Source organism: Aotus nancymaae, unplaced genomic scaffold (assembly GCF_030222135.1).
Source record: "Aotus nancymaae isolate 86718 unplaced genomic scaffold, 86718_ANA_hifiasm-v0.15.2.pri h1tg000064l_1, whole genome shotgun sequence".
Classification (NCBI taxonomy): Eukaryota; Metazoa; Chordata; class Mammalia; order Primates; family Aotidae; genus Aotus; species Aotus nancymaae.
In genome coordinates, this window is record NW_026988479.1 from 7710533 (window position 1) to 7723272 (window position 12740).

Genomic DNA, 12740 nt, shown 5'->3' on the forward strand with positions numbered 1-12740 from the left:
CCAAGGGCTTCCTTATGGGTTAGAACCTTATGGACCTGCTGGGACCCAAACTAGGCCTCACCTGATGTGACCTGTCCTCCTCCTCCAAACACCTAAACTTGGGAGAACATTATGCCCCAGTGCTGGGGCAGAGAGTCTGTGCCTGTTATTCTCCCTCTACGCAGAGAAGGAGCCCCAGATCAGCTTTTCCACAACAAAACAGTTTCTAAGATGCCACCCATACTTGGAAGAAGCCAGGTTAAAACACTTTTCAAATCAAACTTTCTTGATATTACTCTGTCTTTCCCCAGGAGGACTGCACTACGACAAATTCGGACACCTGTGGCCTCTCTCTCCTATGCAAAGCAAAAAGCCAGCAGCAGCCCCAAGCTGATAAGATTAATCTAAAGAGCAAATTATGGTGTAATTTCCTATGCTGAAACTTTGTAGTTAATTTTTTTAAAAAAGGTTTCATTTTCCTATTGGTCTGATTTCACAGGAACATTTTACCTGTTTGTGAGGCATTTTTTCTCCTGGAAGAGAGGTGCTGACTGGCCCCAAATGACTGACAATCTGGTGTAACGAAAATTTCCAATGTAAACTCATTTTCCCTCAGTTTCAGCAATTTTAAATCTATATATAGAGATATCTTTGTCAGAGCATAGCATTGTTAGCTTCTCCTGATTAATTATCTCACATTGTCACTGCAGATTGACACCTATTAATGGGTCTCACCCCCCGACTGCTTCCCGCTCTGTTCTTCCTGTTAGCATGTGCCGGCAACTTTGTCCATGGACACAACTGCGATATCGCCTTAGAGGAGATCATCAGAACTTTGAACACTGTCACAGAACAAAAGGTGAGTACCTATCTGGCACCATCTCTCCAGATGTTCTGGTGATGCTGTCGGTATTTCTAGGCCATGAAAACCTAACAGCTGCTAGAGAAGTTGGAATTGGTGGTCAGTGGCAGCCAGAGGAGCATAGGGAGGCTTCTCCCCTGACACTCTGTTTATCTGAGGGTTTGTAGGAAGTTTTCTCAGTTGGAGGGAGTGAGATATGCTCAAGAACTGCTCTGTCCAGTTGGAGGTTAACTCTGTCTCTTGATCTCTCATTTCTGCCTGGACCAAGACTCTGTGCACCGAGTTGACCGTAATGGACACCTTTGCTGCCTCCAAGGTAAGAAGCCGTCCCACGGTCTGTTTTGGCAAATGGGGACAGCCATCCCCAAGTGTCTGAATAAGAAACTTGTTGAATGGAAAACGAGCAGGCCCAAATTAACTATAAGGTGCTAGATGTTTTCAAAGAATGAGAAGTCTGATCTTTACTCTTAAGCATGTTTTGGTCTTTCTGGTTTCACTTGATTTAGAAGACGTGTAATAGAAAGCTTATAAACTGTAATCCTGACTCAGATCCTGGTCAAAGAAAAGCCCTCTTGGGTTTTACTTAGCTTTGGCATAGTGCCTGGAACGTACAAGGCACTCAATAAATGTCTGTTGAATGAGAGACTTTTTCTGGCCCATACATTTCTGAAAAACCAAATACCCTCACAAAAACAGATATTGAGATGACAGGTTGAGAGAGCTTTCATTTTGTCTAAGAGACTTCCTATGGCAACAGAAAAGGTATTGACAGAGCCCCTCCTCTTACACAGCCTGGCCACCTAACAGCCCAGTGGGTTCTGGGGCTGGCTGTCCAGACCCCCTCAGCTTGCTCTGGCTGGCCAAACTGTCCTCCAGCCCAGTCCAGAACCACCCTGCTGGGCGGCGTCCAGCACATCCCTGCTTCAGGCTGCCTGGGCATCTCGCCTCTCTGCCTCCTGTGCTGCCTCACCCCCACCCCTCTATCTGTAGTGGGAGGAGATAGATGTGACAGCTGATAGTGCATTTTCTCTGACAAACACATGACTACAGCCATATCAATAGTTTTGTGCACTTCAGTTCCTGTTTTCATGGAAACACACGGCTGAGAATGAAAGCCCCAAAGCCTCAGTTTAACAGTGGTCTCCTAACTACCTGCTTTCCACACGATGAAGCCCTGTGGGCTGGGCAGGGCCATACCCTGGCACCCAGGCCATAGAACGTGGCCCATCCTGCTCCATGAGGGACACTGCTCTTCAGGCCTTTATCCGGACTATCTCATTTCATTAAAGGTTATCCCAAGAGTCTGATACAGGATGAGATTCTGAAGGACAAATACACACGTTTTTTTTTTTTTCTCTGAGATACGATCTTGCTCTGTCAGCCAGGCTGGAGTGCAGTAGTGCGATTTCAGTTCACAGCAGCCTCCACCTCCTGGGCTCGAGCAATCCTCCTACCTCAGCCTCCCAAGTAGCTGGGACGATGGGTGGATGGGTGTGCACCACCATGCCCAGATAATTTTTGTATTTTTTGTAGAGATGGGGTCTTGCCATTTTGCCCAGGCTTGTCTTGAACTCCTGAGCTCAAGCAATCTGCCCACCTAGGCCACCCAAAGTGTTGGGATTAGCCACCACACCCTGGTAGCAGTTTATATATATATATAAAATATAGGTGTGTGTGTATATATATATATAAATGTTTTATATTTATATAATCTATCTATCTATCTAAAATCTCCAAGTCTTTCCAACCAAGATGGCTCCTACTGGTATCCGAGAGCCCACTGGGTTGAGCCCTGGGTCTCTGGAGGCCTACTGCTGAGAAGGCTCTCACAAAACCAAGGGAAGCACCAGCTCACTAGAAGCCAGGCCTGGAGGAAGGGTGAGGGCCTGGAGGTGAGATTGCCTGTGGTTTTTGGCCCCAGCTTTACCACTGACTAGCTGTGTGGCTGCCCTTCAGCACCTCTTCACACCTCTCTGCACCTCAGTTTCCACATGTGAAGATACGAAAGTGATTCTGAAGGTGATTGCAGGGCTGATTGGAATCCAGCTCTTGAGTTAGTGGAAAGTGTTATTGTGAGATGATATAACTCTGATTAAAAGCAAAGACAGGCTGCAGAGAGGTGATGGTTCTAAGAAGGAGGGGCCGAGGTTGGAGAGGATCAAACCCTCTAGGATGCCGAGTCTGGGGCAACCCATCTGGGCTGTTTCTACAAGACCCCCAGGCACAGGCCAGGGCACACCGCTGCCCTCCCGTCCTTAACTCCCCTCTTCACTCAGTCCTCACTCACCCCTCTCACCACACACACAGACATCTCCTAGAACAATCCCACTGTCTGCCTTCGCTCTCACCCATCTTATACGCCTTCCCCGAACTTCATCCTCTTGGAGTTCACAATCTCACTCTTCCACTCTTTTCTTCCCCTCAAAGATTCAGCACTGCTTACTTACATGTTAAGATATTTCAGAACGTGAAATGTTGCTATTTTCAAAGCCTACAGAGGTGTTATGCAGAGAAAAATGTACTTCTTTGTGTTCCCAAAGAAAACATCTTTCCAAAATCCAGCCTATTAATTGTATTATACTAAAGAATTGGAGTATCTCTGAATTGGGCAGCATTCTACTCTTGGTAGCTGCTGGAAAGAAGGCACTGATCTAGGTCATGGGCTTCACAGGCGACACCTGTCGGGGTGTCTGTGACGTCAAGGCTGTCTGAAGAACAGCAAAGTAAGAAGCGAGCTGGCTGGTTGATGAAGGGTTTCTTGGGTGGACAAGTAGTTGGAGGTATTTCCTATTTACCAAAGAGAGCTAAAGTTCATTAATCTACAGAGAGTTCCATAATGAACCTCAAATATCTTGGTTTTTGAAGGAGTTTCCCAGCTGACTACGCTGGGCAGGACAGGAGATAATGAATGCAGTGCCAATCAGGCTGGATTTGTATGGTCCTCAGTGAAGCTGGTCAAGAACCAAGTTAGAACTCTCACAGAGTCACTGCCACAGAAGAAATCTCCCAAGTGGCTGTTTCCTGACATTCCCGGGAGGGACAGTGTTCCTTCCAGCATGGGCCCTGGCCCTCCTTCTGAGTGACTCCCTAAGCAATTCTGAACTGTGAGGTCTGTCAAAGTGCTCCTCCTGAGGCACTGCCCTGGGACAGACACACCCAGCAGCAAGAGCTAGACAGGCAGGTAGGAGCAGTCTGGGACCAGGACAGGATGGAGTGTCACCCCGTCGCTGTAATACCAGTGCAATGAAAATGTTAAGGCCTTGCACTACAACTGCCTTAGGATGCGTTCTTCTAAAGTTTTCCCATTTGATGCAGACTCTTTTCAATGCTTATTTCATCCTTGTTCCCTTTAGAAAGTCCTTTGAAAAACATCTTTAGAGGATTTTTTCCTATACTTATGTGGCCATATATGAGTCAAAATTAAGTTTAATTTCTAGGCTCCAAGCCAACATTTCAAAAAACATCTCACCAAAGTTTGTGGGAAAAGCAGCAAAGCGCTGACTCTTTGGCCTTCTTGAATCTCACCGCTCCCTCTGCAGCAGCATGGGTGTCCGCCCTCCTCTAGACACACAGGTAGTGTCTGCCCCCACCCCATGTCCTCTCCACTTTGACTGGCCCACAGAGCCCAGAGAGGTCTGTTTCTTGGCTCCGAGAGCCCAGAGATACTGGCACACTCTTACATTTCCCACTAGAATCAGGAACCAGGAGTGACTCTCAGTTCATTAAGTGTCCTTCCAACCACTCTGCCCATGGACATCATGCCCCACAGAGGGAAGGGGAAGGGGAAGGGGAAGGGGAAAGCTTCTGTAGCCAGGGATTCTGGTACCTCAGTCTGGGTCTAGATCTTCCTGGAAAAAACATTAAAATATGAACTGCATTCCCAGAGTTCAGCCTACATAAATAAGAGATGAACACAAAGATTTATATCGTTTACTCACTGCCACTTACTTACAGAAGAAAAAGCTGCTCCAACAGGGGCCTGACAGATGACAGTACAGCTATGCCATGTGTTCCTCTGCAGCTCTCAATCCCATGCTCTTAAATACCACCGAAGGCCTTAGGAAGTGCTTATGGTATATGTAAAGCGTAAAAAAGTCACAAAACAGTGTCAACAGTTGATCCCTATTTTAAAAAGAAAAAGTATTTTTAAAAGTGTGATGATATTTACCAAAATATTAACAGCAGTTACCTCCGGCTGGTGGGATGAGTGAATGCATTTTTGTTGAATATATATTACCTTTATAGTAAATATATATTACCTTGATCATCAGAAAAAAAAAAAAACTGTAAGAACTTAAAAGCTGCTTGGACAGTGCTGCTGATAGAAACCCTGAGGATCTTGTCGCTGCTCTTCTGACTCAGAGAGTCTGGGCCGGGCAGGGGTGGTCTGAGATTCTGCATTCCTAACAAGTTCCCAGTGATGTCCATGCTGCTGGTCCGTGGACCACACTTTGGGTAGCAAGGAACCAGAGCATATCCGGGCAGAGGCTGGAGATAGCTTTCTTTGTCTGAACTGGATAAAGGAACTGGGCTCAAGCTAAGACCCCTCTCCAGGTTCTGCATCTTTGTTCTTCAGTGCAAAATGAGAGGACATACCAGACCCGGTTCAGACTGAGACACAATCCCTTTCCTGGGTTCCCAATGACTTGTTTCCCTATGTGTCCATTCCCTCCTCTAAAGCTAAGGGCCCCAGGAAGAGCCATGTGGCCAGGCCCTCACAGTTGCCGGCATTCCAAGGAGATTCTCACTCCGCACCATGTGGGGCCAAAAGGCCCCTTACAGAAGCTCTGCCCAAGGCTCAGCTCAATGGCACCCGCTCCCAGAGCCTCCCCTGATCTCCCCGGGTACCCTTCCCCAAACTGCACACTTATCTCTTGCTGCCTGGGGAAATATCTTAGCTCCTCACTTGGACCATGTGCTGCTCTCCTCTCCCACGGGGAGGGCCAAATGGAGAGTGCTGCCCAAAGCAGCAGAGTCCAGGCCAAAAGATGTGTGCTCATTTACTTATCAGGCACGCAGGATTTCCAGGGAATGCTGGATTTTAAACCCTTTTGGGAACGACAGCAGAACCTGACTGAGAGCTCATGTGGGCACTTTCATTAGAAGAATAGCTCCCAGGGTAGAGAGACAGGGATGCAGAACCAGGGCTGTACGACAGATGGTCCTGCATTCTAGTCCCTACTGTGCCCTTCCCTCATGGGGTGACTTTATTCAGATACCCGTTCAGCAAAATTGGCTGCTGCGTTTGCAAGTAATTGGGTGAGCTTGTTGACAGAGGTGTATGTCTGTGGCAAGCAGCCTTCCTTCAGTAGAATACTTGAAGACGGGTCTGTAGTGGAGCAAACTCACCTCCATTTGTCCCCCTGGAAAGAAGAAGTCAAGAGGAAAGATTTCTCTCCCATCCTCCAAATGGAGCTGGCACATGGCTATCTGTGGCATTTGTCTTTCCAGAACACAACTGAGAAGGAAACCTTCTGCAGGGCTGCGACTGTGCTCCGGCAGTTCTACAGCCACCATGAGAAGGACACTCGCTGCCTGGGTGCGACTGCACAGCAGTTCCACAGTCACAAGCAGCTGATCCGATCCCTGAAACGGCTGGACAGGAACCTCTGCAGCCTGGCGGGCTTGGTAAGCTGCACTGCATTCCCAGGAAGCAGGCAGCATAGCTCCTGGTGGACAGCAGCCTCACTTCTAAACACTCCTCCTCAGGAGCTGCAACACCCTTGGTCAACCCATTCATTCATTCATTTAATAAGTATTTGCTGAAGCTCCACGAGTGCTGCGTGCTGTTCTAGGTGCTGGGGACGTGTCATTAAAGATGACACACAGGCCGAGTCCCTGTTCTCATGGAATGTTCTAGTGGGAGAATTAGAAAAACAAACATGGAAAATGATGCCTAGTAGTGATAAGTGCTACAAAAATATATATAGGAATAAAGAATGTAAGGGTCATGGGGGAGGGGGCTGATGTAGGAGCTGTTGACATTATCTGCGCAGATATTTGAATTAAGTGAGGGAGCAGGCCACGTGATTAACTGGGGAGACACCATTCCAGGCAGAAGGAGGAGCTATTCAAAGGCCTTAGGATGGAAATGAACTTCCTGTGTTTAAACATCAGTAGGAAGGCCAGTGTGGCTGGATCAGAGTGAGTGAGGGGGAGTTTCTAGGACTGCAGATCACACAAGGCCTTTAGATTCTACCATAAGTATGGCAGGGAACACCTGCAGAGCTTTTGGGCAGGGCAAAGACTGTAGGATCTGATTCACACAATTTAAAACGGTCAGTCTGGCTACTGCGTGGTAAATAGGCTGAAAGGGGGAAAGCAGAGAAGCAAAATGGCCTGTTGGGAGGCTACTACAGTAAACCAGGCTAGAGACGACAGTGGCATGGACAGGGTGGGAGCAGTAGAGGTGAACAGATTTGGGATGTGACTAAAAATAGAGCCAGAACGATCTGCTGACAGATCTGTTGTAAGGGGCAAGAAACAGAGGAGGAAAAGATGACCTCTTCATCCCTGCCCAGACCCCTTTGGCGATAGTTGGTACTGTTTACAGAGAGATGGAAGACTGGGGGCAAGGCAGGGCTGGAGGTTGAGCAGAAGATCAAGAGTTCAATTTTGTATATTGCACATATAAGGTGGCTGTTGGATAGCCAAGTGAAGGTGTTGAGAAGATGGTTAGAGAAGTCTGGAACTTAGGGAAGAGGTCAGAACTTGCAATATAAAATGAAGAGTCCTTAGACAGATGCTATTGAAAGTCTGAATGACAGAAAGGGAGAGATCCAAGGACCGAGCCTGAGATCACTCGAACATATGGCGGTCAGGAGAGAAGGATCCAGCCAAGGGGCCTGAGGAGTAGCGGCCAGTGAGGCAGGAGAACACTGGAGAGTGGGCGGTACCGCAGGAGGCTGGTGAGGACACTCAAGGAGGGAGGGTTGACTGTGTCAAATGTACTAAAAGGCCAGGTCAGGTGAGGACAGAGAAAGGCCCCTGGGTTTGGCTGACGGAGGCCATGGGTGAGGCTGATGTAAATCGGTAGGAAAGAAAGCCCAGCTTTGAAGAGGGCTCACCGAGTGGGGGCAGCAAGAGGAGCCAAAGAAGGAACAGTGAGGGGAGAACACTCTGGGAAGGTGTTTAGCTATAAGGCTGCAGAGAAACGGAACCACGGCTTCAGGGCGGTTATGGAGTGAGGGAACTCTTTTTAAGGTGGGGGTATACCCAGCATGCACCGTGGGAATGGGCCGTCAGGTAGAGGAGGGAGAATTGAGGAGCTGAGAAAGAGGGAGAATCACTAGAGGGCAGAAGTCCTTGTGGCCCAGAGTGGATGTTATCTAACATCAAGTAAAGAATTAACTGGCTTTAGAGGAGAACAAGGACATGTAGCATCCCTTCTCTGGGCCTACTGCCTTGTATACACTGGGATAGGTAATGGGATAGGGACTTGGCACAACACATATTCTCTCTTTTAATTATCTCCATTATCTTATGAAGCAGGCAAGTAGTAAACAATTGTCCCAACTTTACAAATGAAACTGAAGCTTTTAAAAATTAAGTAGTATGTCCTAAGCAATGCAATTAATAAATGGTAGAGTTGAGATGCAAACTGAAGCAGTGGTCTGGTGGTGGCATCTAGAGTTCTTCCCGCCTTTAGGGCTGCTGTGCTGCGGTGCTGCTGTTTAAGGGCAGGAGGGCTGCATGACTGAATCTCTCTCAGCAGTCCAGGCAGTCATGCAGGAGACCCAGTATAGCACTGGGTAGGTGTGAGCCAGCATCTTCAATAACACCCTCTGAGCAAGCACCTTGCTGTGACACACCTCTCCAGAGACTGCACCCACCCCACACCCCTGAAGGCAGATAGGTAATGGTATACAGTAACCATTTCTAGAAGCGTAAGTAGTATGCACCCAAAACAGGTAAAACCTGTTGGCCTAGTGACAGAGATAACTCCCAGTCAGGCTAGACTGGAGGCCCTGGTTTGATAAGTGTTCAGGTGGCAAGTGCCAGAGTAGGCTTGACCAAGTAGACAGGCAGGAAGGACAAATGCTTACCAATGCAAGCTAATGAAATGTTTCTTTCGTAGAACTCCTGTCCTGTGAAGGAAGCCAACCAGACTATGTTGAAAGACTTCTTGGAAAGGCTAAAGATGATCATGAAAGAGAAATATTCAAAGTGTTGAAGCTGAATATTTTAATTTATGAGTTTTTATAGCTTTATTTTTAAAATATTTATATATTTATAACTCATAATAAAATATATACAGAATCTAACAGCAATGGCATTTAATGGTATTGACTATGTTTACTTGAGAAATGAAATTATGGTTTGCAACTTTTATGGCAATCAATTTAATTTGCCGAGAGACTATAAATGGTGTGGGAGCAAAACAGGAAAGACCACCTCCCCCTCGAGGAGCCCCCTCTGGAATTAGGGATATAACACACAAGATAATTAAAGAATACAAGGCCAATCAAGATGTAAATGATAAGACAGCTTGGGTCTATGAGTGCTATGGATTACCACATGTTTCTGAACAGAAAAGGTGTCAACTGGATATCCAGAATGTCCTTCCCCCCTTGGCACAAAGATTGTTATATTGAGTCTACAGAAAAAAGTAATCCTCAGTACACCACATGGCTCTACAGTGAATGATTTTAAAGTCATAATAATGTAAAATATCTTGATTCTCAAGTCTTAGAACCAACTAGTATACAAAGCACAGAACATCTGATGATGGTTAGAGAGCAGACTATAAATTGCTATCCACCAGACAATATAAGAGCTATAGCTGGAAATGTCTGGGAGGTGAAAGCAGAAGACAAGAAAGAGAGGTGGACACTGCTATCTCCAGCTTGCATGGAGAAGGGGGCCGTTAAATAATACTGTCTATGGTGGATGGAATAAGAACACAAGATTTAGAGATTTATCAAAATTACAAAGGTAATAGAAGAACTAAATAAAATTTATTATAAAAATTTGGAAGTGGTAGAATAAATTAGGCAAATTCTCTTTCTTCAATAGGGAAATGAATATATGATATCTAACGTGGATAAAGCAAAAAACAGTTGGTAAAAGTGGTCATGGGTTGGCAGTCGTTGCAGCTGGGGATGTGTACAGGGGGTTGATTGTACTATTCTGCTTTTCTACATAATTGAGTTTTCATCATAAAAAGAAAAAACAATAATGAATGAATCAAGAAATCTTTGGAAATATAATGGTAGTCACTGGAAAAACTAAAAACAAAAAGGGAAGATGGATTGCTGGGAATGGGACTTGGACTAAGGAGGGGTGAAACAGGGCTGGAGAATTTTGGCTTTCCACTCTAAGTCTGTGTGTGTGTGTGTGTGTGTGTGTGTGTGTGTGTGTGTGTGTGTTACCATGTGCATAAGTGAAATGTTTTTTAATTAATGAAGAAATAACATTTAAAAGACAGTAAGTGTTGGTGAAGACATGGAAAAACTGGAACCCTCCTACATTGCTGGAGTGATTGAAAAATGGTACAGTCACTTTGGAAAACAACTGGCAGTGCCTCAAAAGGATAAACATAGTTTATGACTCAGCAATTCCAATCCTAGGTATATACCCAAGGGAACTAGAAACACATGCCACACAAAAACCTCTACACATATGTTCATAGCAACGTTATCCATACAGCAACAAAGTAGAAGCGGCTGGGCACAGCGGCTCATGCCTGTAATCCCAGCACTTTGGAAGGCCGAGGCAGGAGGATCACTTGAGGCCAGGAGTTCAAGACCAGCCTGGGCAACATGGCAAAACGGTGTCTTTACAAAAAATTAGCTGAGCATGGTGGCACATGCCTGTAGTCCCAGCTACTGGGGAGGCTGAAATGGGAGGATGGCTTGAGCCTGGCAGGCTGAGGCTGCCATAAGCCACGATTGTGCCACTGTACTCCAGCCTGGGCAAGACCCTGTCTTAAGAAAAAAAAAAAAAAAAAGTAGAAGCAACCAAAATATCAATCAACTGATGGATAAACAGAATGTGGTATATCCATTAAATGGAGTATTTGTCAAAAAAAGAAACGTAGTACTGACACAGGCCATGACATGGATGTACCTTGGAAACAGTATGTGATGAGAAAGAAGCCAAACGCAGAAGACCACATATGGTATGATTCTACTAATATGAATTATTCAGGAGAATCCATGGAGGCAAAAATAGAATACTGATTGCCATGGGCCGCGGGTGGGGGGCAGGTGTGGAGGCATCAGGAGTGACTGATAATGGGGGGTAGGTTTCTTCTGGGGTGATGAAAATGTTCCAATATTAGATAGTGGTGATGGTCGCACAATTCTATGAATATACTAAAAACCACGGAATTGTACATTTTAAATGGATAAATTTGGTAGTATGTGAATTCTATCTCAATAAAGCTATTATTTAAAAGAAATTAAAAGGGGAATTAAAACCAAGTGTCATCAAAACTTGCCTTTTGAAGACTTTTTCTCTGCAAGAATACAGATCTAGTAACAGTGATTGAGCACTCCTTTCATCCTCACTTATGCAGATGTGACAAAATTAATACTAGTACTAAAATTACACCAAAACATGTAACATCTTTTTAACCCTTTCAAAATAAGGGAACAAATCAAAAGCTTCAAGTCTCACCCTGACCACAGCCAGTTTCACCCTGCCCACATAAAATACCAGCATGCCAAGGGCAACAAGTAACTAAGAGTCATGGAGCCTTCGTAGGCCAATCGGAGAAGACATATGCTATAAATTTTAATTCCTTTCTTTTTTGATTGAGGCTCATTTGCATTCAATGGCTAATGTGAGCTGTAGTCTGCCACAGGATATGAGTAGTGGGTTACAGTTTGTGTTTGAGGCCAGGATGGTAAAGGAAAGGCTGTGAGGAAGATTTAGAGCAGGCCATGGAAAGGACACATGCAGACTCTAGGCAGGTCTGTCATCAGATAGGTTTCATCAGGCAAGATGCAACTCACATTCCCATTTCCTCCCAGACAGGCAGTCCTGGCCTCGGATGCAAACTTACAACAACAAGACTCTGAATTTCCGAAGAGAATGAGAACACACACTGAGGAGGATACATATACGAAGAGTGGGCGAAAAAACTTCAGAATTAAGTGAAAGTTAAGATGATTGTCATCTGAGCACATTCATGTAGCAAACTCAGCCACAGCCCATGCCTGCTTCATGGGACGTGCCTCTTGCCTGTGCCTGGAATGTGACATTGACAGTAAGGCTGAACGTTTCCCTCCTGGCTATCAATCAGCTACCTCCACTTTTTGCCAATGAATAAACTATCTGTAACTGGCATCTAGTAGGTAATAAATAGTTATTGGATAAATGAATCAAAAAATGATTTGGCTCAAATCTATGGCTTTATGTCTCTTATTGAAACAAATGGTGGCCTCTGTTACAAATGCCACGGGGACTCCGCTTGTTGCTAGCAGTCTGTCCACGTCACTGACCCTGCTCTTGGTTTTTCTCTCCTCTCCTCTACATCATCTCAGGATGGGAATCTCAAGGCTAAGTACAGTGCAGAACTTTCTTATGGAGCTAGGTGCAGCCTGGCCTATGACACACAGGGCTGGCTTCTCAGTTTCTAGCAGCTTCCACTGTGAGCAAGGTAGGCACTTTCTCTGGTCTTCAGGCTTTCTAGATTCAGTTTATCAGCTCAAGTTGGAGTTCCATTCCCAGGTGGAGTACTAAAATCCCCAGTTAGTTGTCATGCCCAGCGTTTCCTGAACTGAGCTTTTGCCCTAAGTACCCAGACATCCCTCTCCTTGGCTCTCTAAAGTGTCTTTTTTTTTTTTTGAGACAGTCTCTCTCTGTCACCCAGACTGGAGTGTAGTAGCGCAATCTCGGCTCACTGCAACCTCCACCTCCCAGGTTCAAGCAATTCTCCTGCCTCAGCCTCCTG

The 12740-nt window shown here is 45.7% G+C and overlaps 1 protein-coding gene across 2 annotated transcripts; it reads left to right on the forward strand.

Annotated features, from left to right (window-relative positions):
* The first annotated feature begins 703 nt into the window (after positions 1-703).
* Positions 704-9014, forward strand: IL4 (interleukin 4). Of its 2 annotated transcripts, XM_012444501.2 has the most exons (4): positions 704-838; positions 1110-1157; positions 6293-6469; positions 8919-9014. In XM_012444501.2, exons 1-4 carry the CDS (start codon positions 704-706, stop codon positions 9012-9014), a joined length of 456 nt encoding a protein of 151 aa, XP_012299924.2. The 2 variants fall into 2 exon arrangements, with proteins under 2 accessions (XP_012299924.2, XP_012299995.1); XM_012444572.2 differs by lacking the exon at positions 1110-1157.
* The last annotated feature ends 3726 nt before the right edge of the window (positions 9015-12740 follow it).